This window comes from Mobula birostris, chromosome 28, assembly GCF_030028105.1.
Source record: "Mobula birostris isolate sMobBir1 chromosome 28, sMobBir1.hap1, whole genome shotgun sequence".
NCBI lineage: Eukaryota > Metazoa > Chordata > Chondrichthyes > Myliobatiformes > Myliobatidae > Mobula > Mobula birostris.
The window spans coordinates 39,128,443-39,148,804 of record NC_092397.1 but is presented as its reverse complement, the minus strand read 5'-3'; the positions used below and the strand labels follow the sequence as shown (position 1 = coordinate 39,148,804).

The following is a 20,362-nucleotide window of genomic DNA, read 5'->3' as shown; positions in this document are numbered from 1 at the left end:
GTCGAAAGGTCTTGATGGAGTGGATGTGAAGAGAATGTTTCTTATGGTGGGGAGGTCTAAGACCAAAGGACATGACCTCAGAACAGAGGGACATCCTCTTAGAACAGAGATGAGGAAGATTTTATTTTTGCCAGAGAGTAGTGTATCTGTGGATTTTGTTATCACAAGTGGCTGTGGAGGCCAAGCCATTGGGTATTTTTAGGTTGATAAATTCTTGATTGGTCAGGGCATGAAGAGATATGGGGAGAAGGTAGAAGATTGGGGCTGAGAGAGAAATGGATCAGTCACGATGAAATGGTGGAGCAGACTCGATGGGCTGAATGGCCTAATTCTGCTCCTACTGTATATCTTATGGTTTTATGGTCTTCTGAATGACTTTCGGCAGAAGGTGGTGAATCTGTGGAATTCATTGCCATGGGGACTGTTCGAGAGACTGATAACAGTGGGGTCGAAGCTGCCCTTCAGCCCTGGTGATACGTGCTTTCGTATCTTCTGCCCAGTGGGAGGTTGAGGTGTGGGGGGTAGGATATCCCGGGTGGGAAGGGTCCAATTTTATGAAATATTATCCCTGCGGGCGAGGCCACAGTCCCTGACCACAGGCCCCGTTAATACGCCCTGATTTCAGGGCACAAGTGTGAATTCGGAGTACAGGCCCTGAGCAGAGGAAGATGAGACAGTTCCCTCGGTGAGGAGGAGGGTGAGGGTGAGGATTAGGGTGAGGGTGAAGGGAAATACCTTTCCCAGGTGGATGAGACACCACCCTCACTGGAGAGGAGGGGAATACCTTTCCTAGGGGGGAGACACGACCCTCAGTGAGGAGGACGGTGAGGGTGAGGATTAGGGTGAGGGTGAGGGGGAATACCTTTCCCAGGTGGATGAGACTCCACCCTCACTGGAGAGGAGGGGAATACCTTTCCTAGGGGGGAGACACGACCCTCGGTGAGGAGGAGGGTGAGGGTGAGGATTAGGGTGAGGGTGAAGGGAAATACCTTTCCCAGGGGGATGAGACACCACCCTCGGTGAGGGGGAGGGGAATACCTTTCCCGGGGGGGGAGACACGACGGTGAGGATATGGGTGGCGGGAATACCTTTCGCCGGGTAGTAGGGAGTCAGCTGGTCACCGAAGTTCTTCTTGTAGGAGCCACGCTCGACGCCAGAGGGCGGGAGGTACCACGAGTGGGGGTAGGTCTCATTCACATCGCTAACTTGGCCGTCGTTTATGTCCCCCGGGTCCGTGTAGACGATGATGCCCACCACCCCGAATCGTGCTCCGTTGATCGCCTGCCAGACCAAATCAGAAGTTATGTCCCTGCCCATCCAAGCTCCCTGACTGAAGGTAGGTGAGTGGAGGGTGCCAGGGAACATTGACTTCTCTAACTTCCATTAATGCCCCTCCTCCCCTTCTTACCCAATCCCTTATTTATTTATTTATTTGTTTGTTTGTTTGTTTGTTTGTTTGTTTTCCCTTTTCTTTCTCTCTTTTTTCTCACTCTGTCCCTCTCACAATCACTCCTTGCCTGCGGTCCATCTTCCTCTGGGCTCCCCTCCCCCTTTCTTTCTCCTTAGGCCTCCTGTCCCACAATCCTCTCCCTTCTCCAGCCTGGTACCCCTTTTGCCAATCAACTTCCCAGCTCTTGGCTCCATCCCTCTCCCTCCTGTCTTCTCCTATCATTTTGGATCTTCCCCTCCCCCTCCCACTTTCAAATCTCCTACTATCTCTTCTTTCAGTTAGTCCAGATGAAGGGTCTCGACTGTACTTCTTCCTATAGATGCTGCCTGGCCTGCTGCGTTCACCAGCATTTTGTTTGTGTTGCCAGTGTAGGTATTGGTTCATCGAGAGTTTCCCCTCAACTCTTCAAACACCTTCTTCTCCAAATTCTGTGCACCATGCTTAATTTTCCTCATTGAGAGCCCCTCCACATTCCCACTCTCCCCTCCTCTGTCTGTCCATCACTCTCCCTCACCTGATCCACCCGTCACCTCCCTGTCGCTGTCACTATTCCCACTCTCCCCTCCTCCGTCCGTCCATCACTCCCCCTCACCTGATCCACCCGTCACCTCCCAGTCTCTGTCACTATTCCCACTCTCCCCTCCTCCGTCTGTCCATCACTCCCCCTCACCTGATCCACCCGTCACCTCCCAGTCTCTGTCACTATTCCCACTCTCCTCTCCTCCGTCTGTCCATCACTCCCCCTCACCTGATCCACCCGTCACCTCCCAGTCTCTGTCACTATTCCCACTCTCCCCTCCTCCGTCTGTCCATCACTCCCCCTCACCTGATCCACCCGTCACCCCCCAGTCTCTGTCATTATTCCCACTCCCCCCTCCGCCGTCTGTCCGTCACTCCCCCTCACCTGGATCCACCCGTCACCTTTCAGTCTCTGTCACTATTCCCACTCTCCCCTCCTCCGTCTGTGCATCACTCTCCCTCACCTGATCCACCCATCACCTCCCAGTCTCTGTCACTATCCCCACTCCCCCTCACCTGATCCACCCGTCACCTCCCAGTCTCTGTCACTATTCCCACTTTCCCCTCCTCCGTCTGTCCATCACTCCCCCTCACCTGATCCACCCGTCACCTCCCAGTCTCTGTCACTATTCCCACTCTCCCCTCCTCCGTCTGTCCATCACTCCCCTCACCTGGATCCACCCGTCACCTCCCAGTCTCTGTCACTATTCCCACTCTCCCCTCCCATGACGCCCCACCCTCGCCATTCCCCATATCCTTTGCTCCCGCCAGATTTACAAACTCGCTCTCTGCTCCACGTTGACAAATGCGGTACTGTGCAGAAGTGTCAGGCACCCTGGCTTGGCACATAGAGGGATTAGTTGGCACATAGAGGGATTAGGCTTAGTGGAACGTGGCCAAACACAGACAAATGCAGGTAAATGTTGATCTTGATTGGCGGGGACAAAGTCATATGAGAGGCCTAATTCTGTGCTGGGTAACTCCAGGGATCTCTGTCTCTGGGAGGTATGGACTGCTCGTGATTGCCTTCCCACTCCACGCCCCATGGGGGCATCGACCCCATTCCATCATACCTTGTCGACCCGGCCCGTGCCTCCATACTTGACGATGGCCACCGTGTTGTTGAGGTCAATGTGATGTTTCTCAATCAGGTCCACGTAGTCCGCCGTGCTCCCCTGGTTGGCGTACACCAGCTTACCCTGTGTCGTAGGACAGAGAACAGTTACTGCTGGGCACAACGAGGGGAGAGGGGAGAGGATTGGGGTCCCACAGGTGGGTCCAGACATTACCTTTGCGATTCCACTAGGTGCAAAGGCCGCAAAGGGCTGTACCACATCGGGGTCCAGTTGATCCTGGGTGTAGTTCACCTCCTTGACACGAGACCTGAAGAGTTCTTTCCCACTGGTGGAGACTGAGGAAAGAACAGAGAACATGTACAGCAGCAGAGAGCAGCAACAGGCCATTCAGCCCACAATGCTGCTGGCCAGAAGGAGTGACAATCAGTGAACAAGGAATGGAGGTGGCCAATTTGTGAGGCAGTCCATGCAGCCGCCATTTTTGGAACTGCTTGCTGAACTGATTTCTTTCTGTGATGTAATTTAATCAGAGCAGTGGAAGGAGTTACCTGCTAAACCCTGGTTCATTCTCAGACAAACAGCTATTTATTATGTAAAGTGACTGGTTTTCATGGGGAGCAGTTCATTCGGTTCAGTGTCTGGGTCACATGGTTGAACCAGTCAAGAGCTGGAAAGAATGAAAGGCACGAGGCTGCGGGTAGCCAATAGGTTGGTCAGGTGACCTTGAGCCAATGAGATTGAAGCACATTTGAGCTGGTGAGGAATGATTATAAAAATGAGAGGCTCCGAATGCTAAGGGGTGACGGCACATTGGAAACGCTCCCTCGCAGATCGCCGACACGGGGAGATTGGATTGGGACCATGGCAAGCTTAAACTTCTTTCCTGGTAGTACCATTCACTGTTCAGGGAGGGGCACAGGGCCCTATTGACAGTTTGCGAACCCACATGTTTTTTCAGTAGAGACAATAAAGGTCAGGAAATAAAGATTCTCTCTGTGATTAATTGATCATTGTTACAAATGGGTAATTGTTAAGGTTGTTTTTGCCGGGAAGGTGGTGGTAATGGGGACAAGTTCCCACTACCTGTTAAATGCTCCCAATGGTGTGCCCCTCAAAAAGCCCCTGACGACCCAGTCCAGCTCCTCGCCTTCACGTTTGTCTTAGCTATGAAGCCCGGTGGAACCGTTTCTACTGACAGGAGAAGGGAAAATGCTGGGTTACTGGCACCTTGATACCAGTCGCTTTGGGCAGACGGGGCTTGTCAGCCGTGGTTGGCAGCTCATCTGGAAGGAAAACTCTGATCTTAAACCTCCACTGCCTCGCGGCTACACCCACTGATGGGGAAGGGTTTGGGAGTAAACCCCGAGGAATATATCCGGAGCTGGAGTCCCAAAGACAGCCGACACTGAGTTCAATGCTGACTGGCAACTCCCGCAATGCTGCTGGTACCGAACTGTATCGGTCTCCCCATACGTGGAGACTGAAGCTTGCTCTCCATACCTTACTCTGTCCAGACCCGAATGCGAGGATGCAGTATCCATGGCTGACTCTGACCAGTGGAGGCCCTCAACTAAACCAAATCTAAATCCATTTTGCCTGCACATCCATATCCATCCATTCCCTGCACAATTACGTCAGAGCCTCTTAAACACCACTATCATATCTGAATCCATCAACACCCCGACAGCAGTCCAGGCACAGACAGAGTGGATGTGGAGAGGATGTTTCCTGGACTAGGGGAGTCTAGGACCAGAGGACGCAGATACAGTGGATGTGGAGAGGATGTTTCCTATAGTGGGGGAGTCTAGGACCAGAGGACACAGATAGAGTGGATGTGGAGAGGATGTTTCCTTTTGTGGGGGAGTCTAGGACCAGAGGACACAGATAGAGTGGATGTGGAGAGGATGTTTCCTATAGTGGGGGAGTCTAGGACCAGAGAACACAGACAGAGTCGATGTGGAGGGGATGTTTCCTGTAGAGGGGGAGTCTAGGACAAGAGGACACAGATAGAGTGGATGTGGAGAAGATGTTTCCTATAGTGGGGGAGTCTAGGACCAGAGAACGCAGATAGAGTGGATGTGGAGAGGATGTTTCCTATAGTGGGGGAGTCTAAGACAGTGGATGTGGAGGGGATGATTCCTATAGTGGGGGAAACTAGGACCAGAGGACACAGATAGAGTGGATGTGGAGGGGATGGTTCCTATAGTGGGGGAAACTAGGACCAGAGGACACAGATAGAGTTGATGTGGAGGGGATGTGTCCTATAGTAGAGGAATCTAGGACCAGAGGACGCAGATACAGTGGATGTGGAGAGGATGTTGCCAGTAGTGGGGGAGTCTAGGACCAGAGGACGCAGATAGAGTGGATGTGGAGAGGATGTCTCCTATAGTGAGGGAGTCTAGGACCAGAGAACGCAGATAGAGTGGATGTGGAGGGGATGTTTCCTATAGTGGGGGAATCTAGGACCAGAGGACGCAGATAGAGTGGATGTGGAGAGGATGTTTCCTATAGTGGGGGAGTCTAGGACCAGAGGACACAGATAGAGTGGATGTGGAGAGGATGTTTCCTATAGTGGGGGAGTCTAGGACCAGAGGACACAGATAGAGTGGATGTGGAGAGGATGTTTCCTGTAGAGGGGGAGTCTAGGACAAGAGGACACAGATAGAGTGGATGTGGAGAAGATGTTTCCTATAGTGGGGGAGTCTAGGACCAGAGAACGCAGATAGAGTGGATGTGGAGAGGATGTTTCATATAGTGCGGGTGTCTAGGACCTGAGGACGCAGATAGAGTGGATGTAGAGAGCATGTTTCCTATAGTGGGAGAGTCTATGACCAGTGGACACAGAAAGACTAGATGTGGAGAGGATGTTTCCTATAGTGGGGGAGTCTAAGACAGTGGATGTGGAGGGGATGATTCCTATAGTGGGGGAAACTAGGACCAGAGGACACAGATAGAGTGGATGTGGAGGGGATGGTTCCTATAGTGGGGGAAACTAGGACCAGAGGACACAGATAGAGTTGATGTGGAGGGGATGTGTCCTATAGTGGAGGAATCTAGGACCAGAGGACGCAGATACAGTGGATTTGGAGAGGATGTTGCCAGTAGTGGGGGAGTCTAGGACCAGAGGACGCAGATAGAGTGGATGTGGAGAGGATGTCTCCTATAGTGAGGGAGTCTAGGACCAGAGAACGCAGATAGAGTGGATGTGGAGGGGATGTTTCCTATAGTGGGGGAATCTAGGACCAGAGGACGCAGATAGAGTGGATGTGGAGAGGATGTTTCCTATAGTGGGGGAGTCTAGGACCAGAGGGCACAGATAGAGTGGATGTGGAGAGGATGTTTCCTATAGTGGGGGAGTCTAGGACCAGAGGACACAGATAGAGTGGATGTGGAGTGGATGTTTCCTATAGTGGGGGAGTCTAGGACCAGAGAACACAGACAGAGTGGATGTGGAGAGGATGTTTCCTGTAGTGGGGGAGTCAGGGACAAGAGGACACAGATAGAGTGGATGTGGAGAGGATGTTTCATATAGTGCGGGTGTCTAGGACCTGAGGACGCAGATAGAGTGGATGTAGAGAGCATGTTTCCTATAGTGGGAGAGTCTATGACCAGTGGACACAGATAGACTAGATGTGGAGAGGATGTTTCCTATAGTGGGGGAGTCTAAGACAGTGGATGTGGAGGGGATGATTCCTATAGTGGGGGAAACTAGGACCAGAGGACACAGATAGAGTGGATGTGGAGGGGATGGTTCCTATAGTGGGGGAAACTAGGACCAGAGGACACAGATAGAGTTGATGTGGAGGGGATGTGTCCTATAGTGGAGGAATCTAGGACCAGAGGACGCAGATACAGTGGATGTGGAGAGGATGTCTCCTGTAGTGGGGGAATCTAGGACCAGAGGACGCAGATAGAGTGGATGTGGAGGGGTTGTTTCATATAATGGGGGAGTCTAGGACCAGAAGACCCAGATAGAGTGGATGTGGAGAGGATGTTTCCTGTACTGGGGGAGTCTAGGACCAGAGGACGCAGATAGAGTGGATATGGAGAGGATGTTTCCTATACTGGGGAAGTCAAGGACCAGAGGACGCAGATAGAGTGGATGTGGAGAGGATGTTTCCTGTACTAGGGGAGTCCACGACCAGAGGACGTAGATAGAGTGGATGTGGAGACGATGTCTCCTATAGTGAGGGAGTCTAGGACCAGAGAACGCAGATAGAGTGGATGTGGAGGGGATGTTTCCTATAGGGGGGGAGTCTAGGACCAGAGGACGCAGATAGAGTGGATGTGGAGGGGATGATTGCTATAGTGGGGGAGTCTGGGACCAGTGAACGCAGATAGACTGGATGTGAAGAGGATGTTTCCTATAGTGGGGGAATCTAGGACCAGAGGACGCAGATAGAGTGGATGTGGAGGGGTTGTTTCATATAATGGGGGAGTCTAGGACCAGAAGACCCAGATAGAGTGGATGTGGAGAGGATGTTTCCTGTACTGGGGGAGTCTAGGACCAGAGGACGCAGATAGAGTGGATGTGGAGGGGATGTTTCCTATACTGGGGAGGTCAAGGACCAGAGGACGCAGATAGAGTGGATGTGCAGAGGATGCTTCCTATAGTGGGGGAGTCTAGGACCAGAGGACGCATATTAGAGTGGGTGTGGAGAGGATGTTTTCTATAGTGGGGGAGTCTAGGACCAGAGGACGCAGATAGAGTGGATGTGGAGAGGATGTTTCCTATAGTGGGGGAGTCTAGGACCAGAGGACGCAGATAGAGTGGATGTGGAGAGGATGTCTCCTATAGTGGGGGGGTCTAGGACCAGAGGGGACAGATAGAGTGGATGTGGAGAGGATGTTTCCTGTACTAGAGGAGTCTAGGACAAGAGGACGCAGATAGAGTGGATGTAGAGAGGATGTTTCCAATAGTAGTGGAGTCTAGGATCAGAGGAGGCAGATAGAGTGGATGTGGAGGGGATGTTTCCTATAGTGGGGGAAATTAGGACCAGAGGACACAGATAGAGTGGATGTGGAGAGGTGTTTCCTATAGTGGGGGTGTCTAGGACCAGAGGACACAGATAGAGTGGAGGTGGAGAGGATGTCTACTATAGTGGGAAAGTCTAGGAACAGAGGAAACAGATAGAGTGGTATGGAGAGGATGTTTCCTATAGTGGGGGAGTCCAGTACCAGGGGACTCGGATAGAGTGAATGTGGTGAGGATGTTTCCTGTAATTGGGGAGTCTAGGACCAGAGGACGTAGTTAGAGTGGATCTGGAGAGGACGTTTCCTGCACTGGGGAAGTCTACGACCAGAGGATGCAGATAGAATGGATGTGGAGGGGATGTTTCCGATAGTGGGGGAAACTAGAACCAGAGGACACAGATAGAGTGGATGTGGAGAAGATGTTTCCTACAATGGGGGAGTCTAGGACCAGAGAACACAGATAGAGTTGATGTGGAGAGGATGTCTCCTATGGTGGGGGAGTCTAGGACCAGAGGTCACAGATAGAGTGGATGTGTAGAGGACGTTTCCTGTAGTGCGGGAGTCTAGGACCAGAGGACACAGATAGAGGGGAATGGAGAGGATGTTTCCTATAGTCGGGGAGTCACGCACCAGGGGGCTCGGATAGAGTAAATCTGGTGAGGATGTTTCCTGTAGTTGGGGAGTCTAGGACCAGAGGACACAAATAGAGTGGATGTGGAGAGGACGTTTCCCACAGTGGGGAGTCTAGGACCAGAGGATACAGATTAGAGTGGTTGTGGAGGGGACGTTTCCTATAGTGGGGGTGTCTAGGACCAGAGGACGCAGATAGAGTCGATGGGGAGGGGATGCTTCCTATAGTGGGGGAGTCTAGGACCAGAGGACAAGATGGAGTGGATGTGGAGAGGATATTTCCTATAGTGTTGGGAGTCTAGGACCAGAGGGCACAGATTAGAGAGGTTGTGGAGGGGACGTTTCCTATAGTGGGGGAGTCTAGGACCAGAGGACGCAGATAGAGTCGATGTGGAGGGGATGCTTCCTATAGTGGGGGAGTCTCGGACCAGAGGACGCAGATAGAGTGGATGTGGAGAGGATGTTTCCTATAGTGTTGGGAGTCTAGGACCAGAGGAACAGATAGACTGGATGTGGAGGGGATATTTCCTATAATGGGGGAGTCTAGGACCAGAGGACACAGATAGAGTGGATGTGGAGAGGAGGTTCCCTATAGTGAGGGAGTCTAGGACCAGAGGACTCAGATAGAGTGGAGGTGGAGAGGATGTCTCTTATAGTGTGTGAGTCTAGGACCAGAGGAGGCAGATAGAGTGGATGTGGAGAGGATGCTTCCTACAGTGGGGGAGTCTAGGACCAGAGGACACAGATAGAGTGGATGTGGAGAGGATGTTTCCTATAGTGGGGGAATCTAGGACCAGAGGACGCAGATAGAGTCGATGTGGACGGGATGTTTCCTATAGTGGGGGAGACTAGGACGAGAGGACACAGATAGAGTGGATGTGGAGAGGATGTTTCTTATAGTGGGGGAGTCTAGGACCAGAGGACGCAGATAGAGTGGATGTGGAGGAAATGTTTCCTATAGTGGTGGAGTCTAGGATAAGAGGACGAAGATAGAGTGGATGTGGAGGGAATGTTTCCTATAGTGGGGGAGTCTGGGACCAGAGGACGCAGATAGAGTGGATGTGCAGAGCATGTTTCCTTTAGTGGGGGAATCTGGGACCAGAGGACGCAGATAGAGTGGATGTGGAGGAAATGTTTCCTATAGTGGGGGAGTCTAGGACCAGAGGAGGCAGATAGAGTGGATGTGGAGAGGACATTTCCTATAGTGGGTGAGTCTGGGACCAGAGGAGGAAGTTAGAGTGGATGTGGAGGGGAGGTTTCCTGTGGTGGGGGAGTCTAAGACAGTGGATGCAGAGAGGATATTTCGAGTACTGGGGGAGTCTAGGACCAGAGGACGCAGATAGAGTGGATGTGGTGAGGATGTTTCCTATTCTGGGGGAGTCTAGGACCAGAGGACGCAGATGGAGTGGATGTGGAGAGGATGTTTCCTAGAGTAGAGGAGTCTAGGATCAGAGAACGCAGATAGAGTGTATGTGGAAGGGATGTTTCCTATAGTGGGGGAGACTAGGACGAGAGGACACAGATAGAGTGGATGTGGAGAGGATGTTTCTTATAGTGGGGGAGTCTAGGACCAGAGGACGTAGATAGAGTGGATGTGGAGAGGATGTTTCCTATAGCGGGGGAGTCTAGGACCAGAGGACGCAGATAGAGTGGATTTGGGGAGGATGTTTCCGATAGTGGGGGAGTCTAGGACCAGAGGACGCAGATAGAGTGGATGTGGAGAGGATGTTTTGAATAGTGGGCGAGTCTGGGACCAGATGACACAGATAGAGTGGCTGTGGAGTGGATGTCTCCTATAGTGGGGGAGTCTAGGACCAGAGGACGCAGATAGAGTGGATGTGGAGAGGATCTTTCATATAGTGGGGGAGTCTAGGAGCAGAGGACACAGATGGAGTGCATGCGGAGAGGATGCTTCCTATAGAGGGGGAGTCTAGGACCAGAGGACACAGATAGGGTGGATGCGGAGGTGATGTTTCCTATAGTGGGGGAGTCTAGGACCAGAGGACGCAGATAGAGTGGATGTGGAGAGGATGTTTCCTAGAGTGGGGGAGACTAGGACGAAAGGACACAGATAGAGTGGATGTGGAGAGGATGTTTCCTGTACTAGGGGAGTCCACGACCAGAGGACGTAGATAGAGTGGATGTGGAGAGGATGTCCCCTATAGTGAGGGAGCCTAGGACCAGAGGACACAGATACAGTGGATGTGGAGAGGATGTTTCCTGTACTAGGGGAATCTAGGACCAGAGGACGCAGATAGAGTGGATGTGGAGAGGTTGTTTCCTGTGGTGGGGGAGTCTAAGATAGTGGATGTGGAGAGGATGTTTCGAGTACTGGGGGACTCTAGGACCAGAGGACGCAGATAGAGTGGAGGTGGAGGGGTTGTTTCCTATTCTGGGGATGTCTCGGACCAGAGGACGCAGATAGAGTGGATGTGGAGAGGATGTTTCCTATATTAGGGGAGTCTAGGATCAGAGGACGCAGATAGAGTGGATGTGGAGGGGATGTTTCCTCTAGTGGGGGAGAATAGGACGAGAGGACACAGATAGAGTGCATGTGGAGAGGATGTTTCCTGTACTAGAGGAGTCCACCACCAGAGGACGTAAATAGAGTGGATGTGGAGAGGATGTTTCCTATAGTGGGGGAGTCTAGGACCAGAGGACGCAGATAGAGTGGATGTGGAGAGGTTGTTTCCTGTGGTGGGGGAGTCTAAGATAGTGGATGTGGAGAGGATGTTTCGAGTACTGGGGGACTCTAGGACCAGAGGACGCAGATAGAGTGGAGGTGGAGGGGTTGTTTCCTATTCTGGGGATGTCTCGGACCAGAGGACGCAGATAGAGTGGATGTGGAGAGGATGTTTCCTATATTAGGGCAGTCTAGGATCAGAGGACGCAGATAGAGTGGATGTGGAGGGGATGTTTCCTCTAGTGGGGAAGAATAGGACGAGAGGACACAGATAGAGTGGATGTGGAGAGGATGTTTCCTGTACTAGAGGAGTCCACCACCAGAGGACGTAAATAGAGTGGATGTGGAGAGGATGTTTCCTATAGTGGGGGAGTCAAGGACCAGAGGACGCAGATAGAGTGGATGTGGAGAGGATGTTTCCTATAGTGGGGGAGTCTAGGACCAGAGGACGCAGATAGAGTGGATGTGGAGAGGATGTTTCCTATAGTGGGGAGTCTGGGACCAGAGGGCACAGATAGAGTGGATGTGGAGAGGATGTCTCCTATAGTGGGGGAGTCTAGGTCCAGAGAGGACAGATAGGGTGGATGTGGAGAGGATGTTTCCTGTACTAGAGGAGTCTAGGACAAGAGGACGCAGATAGAGTGGATGTGGAGGGTATGTTTCCTATAGTGGGGGAAATTAGGACCAGAGGACACAGATAGAGTGGATGTGGAGAGGTTTTTCCTATAGTTGGGGTGTCTAGGACCAGAGGAAACAGATAGATTGGATGTGGAGAGGATGTTTCCTATAGTAGGGGAGTCTAAGATTGTGGATGTGGAGACGATGTTTCCTGCACTGGGGAAGTCTACCACCAGAGGATGCAGATAGAATGGATGTGGAGAGGATGTTTCCTATAGTAGGGAGGTGTAGGATCAGAGGTCGCAGATAGAGTGGATGTGGAGGGGATGTTTCCTATAGTGGGGGAGTCTAGGACCAGAGGACGCAGATAGAGTGGATGTGGAGAGGATGTTTCCTGTACTAGGGGAGTCCACGACCAGAGGACGTAGATAGAGTGGATGTGGAGAGGTTTTTCCTAGAGTGGGGGAGTCTAGGACCAGAGGACGCAGATAGAGTGGATGTGGAGAGGATGTTTCCTATAGTGGGGTAGTCTAGGACCAGAGGACTCAGATTAGAGTGGATGTGGAGAGGATGTTTCCTATAGTGGGGGAGTCTAGGACCAGAGGACGCAGATAGAGTGGATGTGGAGAGGATGTTTCCTATAGTGGGGGAGTCTAGGACCAGAGGACGAAGATAGAGTGGATGTGGAGAGGATGTCTCCAATAGTGGGGGAGTCTAGGACCAGAGGGGACAGATAGAGTGGATGTGGAGAGGATGTTTCCTGTACTAGAGGAGTCTAGGACAAGAGGACGCAGATAGAGTGGATGTATAGAGGATATTTCCAATAGTAGTGGAGTCTAGGATCAGAGGACGCAGATAGAGTGGATGTGGAGGGGATGTTTCCTATAGTGGGGGAAATTTGGAACAGAGGACACAGATAGAGTGGATGTGGAGAGGTGTTTCCTATAGTGGGGGTGTCTAGGACCAGAGGACACAGTTACAGTGGAGGTGGAGAGGATGTCTACGATAGTGGGAAAGTCTAGGACCAGAGGAAACAGATAGATTGGATGTGGAGAGGATGTTTCCTGTAGTGGGGGAGTCTAGGACCAGAGGACACAGATAGAGTGGATGTGGAGAGGATGTTTCCTGTAGTGGGGGAGTCCAGGACCAGAGGAAACAGATAGAGTGGATGTGGTGGGGATGTTTCATATAGTAGGGGAGTCTAAGATTGTGGATGTGGAGACGATGTTTTCTGCACTAGGGAAGTCTACGACCAGAGGATGCAGATAGAATGGATGTGGAGAGAATGTTTCCGATAGTAGGGGAGTGTACGATCAGAGGACGCAGATAGAGTGGATATGGAGAAGATGTTTCCTACAATGGGGGAGTCTAGGACCAGAGAACAGAGATAGAGTTGATGTGGAGAGGATGTCTCCTATACTGGGGGAGTCTAGGACCAGAGGTCACAGATAGAGTGGATGTGTAGAGGACGTTTCCTGTAGTGCGGGACTCAAGAACCAGAGGACACAGATAGAGGGGAATGGAGAGAATATTTCCTATAGTCGGTGAGTCGAGTACCAGGGGGCTCGGATAGAGTAAATCTGGTGAGGATGTTTCCGGTAGTTGGGGAGTCTAGGACCAGAGGACACAAATAGAGTGGATGTGGAGAGGACGTTTCCCACAGTGGGGAGTCTAGGACCAGAGGACACAGATTAGAGTGGTTGTGGAGGGGACGTTTCCAATAGTGGGGGAGTCTAGGACCAGAGGACGCAGATAGAGTCGATGTGGAGGGAATGCTTCCTATAGTGGGGGAGTCTAGGACCAGAGGACGCAGATAGAGTGGATGTGGAGAGGATGTTTCCTATAGTGTTGGGAGTCTAGGACCAGAGGAGGCAGATAGAGTGGAGGTGGAGAGGATGTCTCCTACAGTGTGTGAGTCTAAGACCAGAGAAGGCAGATAGAGTGGATGTGGAGACCATGTTTCCTACAGTGGGGGAGTCTAGGACCAGAGGACACAGATAGAGTGGATGTGGAGAGGATGTTTCCGATAGTGGGGGAATCTAGGACCAGGGGACGCAGATAGAGTGGATGTGGAGCGGATATTTCCTATAGTGCAGGAATCGAGTACCAGAGGACACAGATAGAGTGGATGTGGAGGGGATGTTTCCTATAGTGGGGGAATCTGGGACCAGAGGACGCAGATAGAGTGGATGTGGAGGGAATGTTTCCTATAGTGGGGGAGTCTGGGACCAGAGGACGCAGATAGATTGGATGTGGAGGGGATGTTTCATATAGTGGGGAGTCTAGGACCAGAGGACGCAGATAGAGTGGATGTGGAGAGGTGTTTCCTATAGTGGGGGTGTCTAGGACCAGAGGACACAGTTACAGTGGAGGTGGAGAGGATGTCTACTATAGTGGGAAAGTCTAGGACCAGAGGAAACAGATAGATTGGATGTGGAGAGGATGTTTCCTGTAGTGGGGGAGTCTAGGACCAGAGGACACAGATAGAGTGGATGTGGAGAGGATGTTTCCTGTAGTGGGGGAGTCCAGGACCAGAGGAAACAGATAGAGTGGATGTGGTGGGGATGTTTCATATAGTAGGGGAGTCTAAGATTGTGGATGTGGAGACGATGTTTTCTGCACTGGGGAAGTCTACGACCAGAGGATGCAGATAGAATGGATGTGGAGAGAATGTTTCCGATAGTAGGGGAGTGTACGATCAGAGGACGCAGATAGAGTGGATATGGAGAAGATGTTTCCTACAATGGGGGAGTCTAGGACCAGGGAACAGAGATAGAGTTGATGTGGAGAGGATGTCTCCTATACTGGGGGAGTCTAGGACCAGAGGTCACAGATAGAGTGGATGTGTAGAGGACGTTTCCTGTAGTGCGGGACTCTAGAACCAGAGGACACAGATAGAGGGGAATGGAGAGAATATTTCCTATAGTCGGTGAGTCGAGTACCAGGGGGCTCGGATAGAGTAAATCTGGTGAGGATGTTTCCGGTAGTTGGGGAGTCTAGGACCAGAGGACACAAATAGAGTGGATGTGGAGAGGACGTTTCCCACAGTGGGGAGTCTAGGACCAGAGGACACAGATTAGAGTGGTTGTGGAGGGGACGTTTCCAATAGTGGGGGAGTCTAGGACCAGAGGACGCAGATAGAGTCGATGTGGAGGGAATGCTTCCTATAGTGGGGGAGTCTAGGACCAGAGGACGCAGATAGAGTGGATGTGGAGAGGATGTTTCCTATAGTGTTGGGAGTCTAGGACCAGAGGAGGCAGATAGAGTGGAGGTGGAGAGGATGTCTCCTACAGTGTGTGAGTCTAAGACCAGAGAAGGCAGATAGAGTGGATGTGGAGACCATGTTTCCTACAGTGGGGGAGTCTAGGACCAGAGGACACAGATAGAGTGGATGTGGAGAGGATGTTTCCTATAGTGGGGTAATCTAGGACCAGAGGACGCAGATAGAGTGGATGTGGAGAGGATGTTTCCGATAGTGGGGGAATCTAGGACCAGGGGACGCAGATAGAGTGGATGTGGAGCGGATATTTCCTATAGTGCAGGAATCGAGTACCAGAGGACACAGATAGAGTGGATGTGGAGGGGATGTTTCCTATAGTGGGGGAATCTCGGACCAGAGGACACAGATAGAGTGGATGTGGAGGGGATGTTTCCTATGGTGGGGGAGTCTAGGACCAGAGGACGCTGATAGAGTCGATGTGGAGGGGATTTTTCCTATAGTGGAGGAATCTAGGACCAGAGGACGCAGATAAAGTGGAAGTGGAGAGGATGTTTCCTATAGTAGTGGAATCTGGGACCAGAGGACGCAGATAGAGTGGATGTGGAGGGAATGTTTCCTATAGTGGGGGAGTCTGGGACCAGAGGACGCAGATAGATTGGATGTGGAGGGGATGTTTCATATAGTGGGGAGTCTAGGACCAGAGGACGCAGATAGAGTGGATGTGGAGGGGATGTTTCCTATAGTGGGGGAGTCCAGGACCAGAGGACGCAGATAGAGTGGATGTGGAGAGAATGTTTCCTTTAGTGGGGGAATCTGGGACCAGAGGACGCAGATAGAGTGGATGTGGAGAAAATGTTTCCTATACTGGTGGAGTCTAGGATAAGAGGACGCAGATAGAGTGGATGTGGAAGGAATGTTTCCTATAGTGGGGGAGTCTAGGACCAGAGGAGGCAGATAGAGTGGATGTGGAGAGGACGTTTCCTATAGTGGGTGAGTCTGGGACCAGAGGAGGAAGATAGAGTGGATGTGGAGAGGATGTTTCCTATAGTGAGGGAATCTGGGACCAGAGGAGGCAGTTATGATGGATGTCGAGGGTATGTTTCTTATAGTGGGGGAATTTGGGACCAGAGGACACTAATACAGTGGATGTAGAGAGGTTGTTTCCTATAGTGGGGGAAGCTAGGACCAGTGGACGCAGATAGAGTGGATATTTCCTATTGTGGGGGAATATAGGACCACAGGCCACAGATAGAGTAGATGTGGAGAGGATGTTTCCTGTACTAGGGGAGTCCACGACCAGAGGACGTAGATAGAGTGGATGTGGAGAGGATGTTTCCTATAGTTGGGGAGTCTAGGACCAGAGGACGCAGACAGAGTGGATGTGGAGAGGATGTTTCGTATAGTGGGGGAGTCTAGGACCAGAGGACGCAGATAGAGTGGATGTAGAGAGGATGTTCCCTGTACTAGCGGAGTCTAGGACCATAGGAAGCTGATAGAGTGGAGAAAGAGAGGATGTTTCCTATAGTGTGTGAATCTAGGACCAGAGGAGGCAGGTAGAGTGGATGTGGAGCGGATGTTTCCTATAGTAGGGGAGTCTAGGATCAGAGGACGCAGATAGAGTGGATGTGGAGGGGATGTTTCCTATAGTGGGGGAGACTAGGACGAGAGGACACAGATAGAGTGGATGTGGAGAGGATGTTTCCTGTACTAGGGGAGTCCACGACCAGAGGACGTAGATAGAGTAGATGTGGAAAGGATATTTCATATAGTAGGGGAGTCTAGGACCAGAGGACGTAGATAGAGTGGGTTTGGAGAGGATGTTTCCTATAGTGGGGGAGTCTAGGACCAGAGAACGCAGATAGAGTGGATGTGGAGAGGATGTTTCGTATAGTGGAGGAGTCTAGGACCAGAGGACACAGATAGATTGGATGTGGAGAGGATGTCTCGTATAGTGGGGGAGTCTAGGACCAGAGGACACAGATAGAGTGGATGTGGAGAGGATGTTTCCTATAGTGGGGGAATCTAGGACCAGAGGACACAGATAGAGTGGATGTGGAGAGGATGTTTCCTATAGTGGGGAGTCTAGGACCAGAGGGCACTGATAGAGTGGATGTGGATAGGATGTTTCCTATGGTCGGGGAGTCTATAACCACAGGACACAGGCAGAGTAGATCTGGAGAGGATATATCCTATAGTGGGGGAGTCTAGGACCAGAGGACACAGATTAGAGTGGAGGTGGAGGCGATGTTTCCTATGGTGGGGGAGTCTAGGACCAGAGGACACAGATAGAGTGGATGTGGAGAGGATGTTTCGTATAGTGGAGGAGTCTAGGACCAGAGGACACAGATAGATTGGATGTGGAGAGGATGTCTCGTATAGTGGGGGAGTCTAGGACCAGAGGACACAGATAGAGTCGATGTGGAGAGGATGTTTCCTATAGTGTTGGGAGTCTAGGACCCGAGGAGGCAGATAGAGTGGAGGTGGAGAGGATGTCTCCTATAGTGTGTGAGTCTAAGACCAGAGAAGGCAGATAGAGTGGATGTGGAGACGATGTTTCCTATAGTGGGGGAGTCTAGGACCAGAGGACGCAGATAGAGTGGATGTGGAGGGGATGTTTCCTATAGTGGGGGTGTCTAGGACCAGAGGACGCAGATAGAGTGGATGTGGAGCGGATATTTCCTATAGTGCAGGAATCGAGGACCAGAGGACACAGATAGAGTGGATGTGGAGAGGATGTTTCCTATAGTGGGGGATCTCGGACCAGAGGACACAGATAGAGTGGATGTGGAGGGGATGTTTCCTATAGTGGGGGAGTCTAGGACCAGAGGACACAGATTAGAGTGGAGGTGGAGGCGATGTTTCCTATGGTGGGGGAGTCTAGGACCAGAGGACGCTGATAGAGTCGATCTGGAGGGGATTTTTCCTATAGTGGAGGAATCTAGGACCAGAGGACGCAGATAGAGTGGATGTGGAGGGGATGTTTCCTATAGTGGGGGAATCTGGGACCAGAGGACGCAGATAGGGTGGATGTGGAGAGAATGTTTCCTTTAGTGGGGGAATCTGGGACCAGAGGACGCAGATAGAGTGGATGTGGAGAGGACGTTTCCTATAGTGGGTGAGTCTGGGACCAGAGGAGGAAGATAGAGTGGATGTGGAGAGGATGTTTCATATAGTGAGGGAATCTGGGACCAGAGGAGGCAGTTATGATGGATGTCGAGGGTATGTTTCTTATAGTGGGGGAATTTGGGACCAGAGGAGACTAATACAGTGGATGTAGAGAGGTTGTTTCCTATAGTGGGGGAAGCTGGGACCAGTGGACACAGATAGAGTGGATGTGGCGAGGATGTTTCATCTCGTCGGGGACTCTAGGACCAGAGGATGCAGAAAGAGTGGATGTGGAGGGGTTGTATCATATAGTGGTGGAGTCTAGGACCAGAGGACGCAGATAGAGTGGATGTGGAGGGGATGTTTCCTATAGTGGGGGAGTCTAGGAACAGAGGACGCAGATAAAGTGGATGTGGAGAGGATGTTTCGTACAGTGGGCAGTCCAGGACCAGTGGACGTAGATAGAGTGGATGTGGTGAGGATGTTTCCTATTCTGGGGGAGTCTAGGACCAGAGGACGCAGATGGAGTGGATGTGGAGAGGATGTTTCCTAGAGTAGGTAAGTCTAGGATCAGAGGACGCAGATAGAGTGGATGTGGAGGGGATATTTCCTATAGTGGGGGAGACTAGGACGAGCGGACACAGATAGAGTGGATGTGTAGAGGATGTTTCCTGTACTAAGGGAGTCCACCACCAGAGGACGTAGATAGAGTGGATGTGGAGAGGATGATTCCGATAGTGGGGGAGTCTAGGACCAGAGGACGCAGATAGACTGGATGTGGAGAGGATGTTTCGTATTGTGGGAGAGTCTAGGACCAGATGACAGAGATAGTGTGGATGTGGAGAGGATGTCTCCTATAGTGGGGGAGTCTAGGACCCGAGGACACAGATAGAGTGGATGTGGAGAGGATGTTTCCTATAGTGGGGGAATCTCGGACCAGAGGACACAGATAGAGTGGATGTGGAGGGGATGTTTCCTATAGTGGGGGAGTCTAGGACGAGAGGACACAGATTAGAGTGGATGTGGAGGCGATGTTTCCTATGGTGGGGGAGTCCAGGACCAGAGGACACTGATAGAGTGGATGTGGAGGGAATGTTCCCTATAGTGGGGGAGTCTAGGACCAGAGGATGCAGATAGAGTGGATGTGGAGAGGATGTTTCCTATAGTGTTGGGAGTCTAGGACCAGAGGAGGCAGATAGAGTGGAGGTGGAGAGGATGTCTCCTACAGTGTGTGAGTCTAAGACCAGAGAAGGCAGATAGAGTGGATGTGGAGACCATGTTTCCTACAGTGGGGGAGTCTAGGACCAGAGGACACAGATAGAGTGGATGTGGAGAGGATGTTTCCGATAGTGGGGGAATCTAGGACCAGGGGACGCAGATAGAGTGGATGTGGAGCGGATATTTCCTATAGTGCAGGAATCGAGTACCAGAGGACACAGATAGAGTGGATGTGGAGGGGATGTTTCCTATAGTGGGGGAATCTGGGACCAGAGGACGCAGATAGAGTGGATGTGGAGGGAATGTTTCCTATAGTGGGGGAGTCTGGGACCAGAGGACGCAGATAGATTGGATGTGGAGGGGATGTTTCATATAGTGGGGAGTCTAGGACCAGAGGACGCAGATAGAGTGGATGTGGAGAGGTGTTTCCTATAGTGGGGGTGTCTAGGACCAGAGGACACAGTTACAGTGGAGGTGGAGAGGATGTCTACTATAGTGGGAAAGTCTAGGACCAGAGGAAACAGATAGATTGGATGTGGAGAGGATGTTTCCTGTAGTGGGGGAGTCTAGGACCAGAGGACACAGATAGAGTGGATGTGGAGAGGATGTTTCCTGTAGTGGGGGAGTCCAGGACCAGAGGAAACAGATAGAGTGGATGTGGTGGGGATGTTTCATATAGTAGGGGAGTCTAAGATTGTGGATGTGGAGACGATGTTTTCTGCACTGGGGAAGTCTACGACCAGAGGATGCAGATAGAATGGATGTGGAGAGAATGTTTCCGATAGTAGGGGAGTGTACGATCAGAGGACGCAGATAGAGTGGATATGGAGAAGATGTTTCCTACAATGGGGGAGTCTAGGACCAGGGAA

General features: G+C 51.5%; 1 protein-coding gene across 1 annotated transcript in view; it reads right to left on the bottom strand.

Annotated features, from left to right (window-relative positions):
* naaladl1 (N-acetylated alpha-linked acidic dipeptidase like 1) overlaps positions 1-20,362 on the bottom strand; it is a 152,908-nt gene that overhangs the window by 58,342 nt on the left and 74,204 nt on the right. Inside the window, exons 5-7 of the mRNA XM_072245914.1 lie at positions 3,259-3,380; positions 3,043-3,168; positions 1,089-1,281 (exon numbers count right to left, since the gene is read on the bottom strand). Coding sequence (XP_072102015.1) covers positions 1,089-1,281; positions 3,043-3,168; positions 3,259-3,380 — 441 coding nt within the window. The remainder of the gene's footprint in view (positions 1-1,088; positions 1,282-3,042; positions 3,169-3,258; positions 3,381-20,362) is intronic.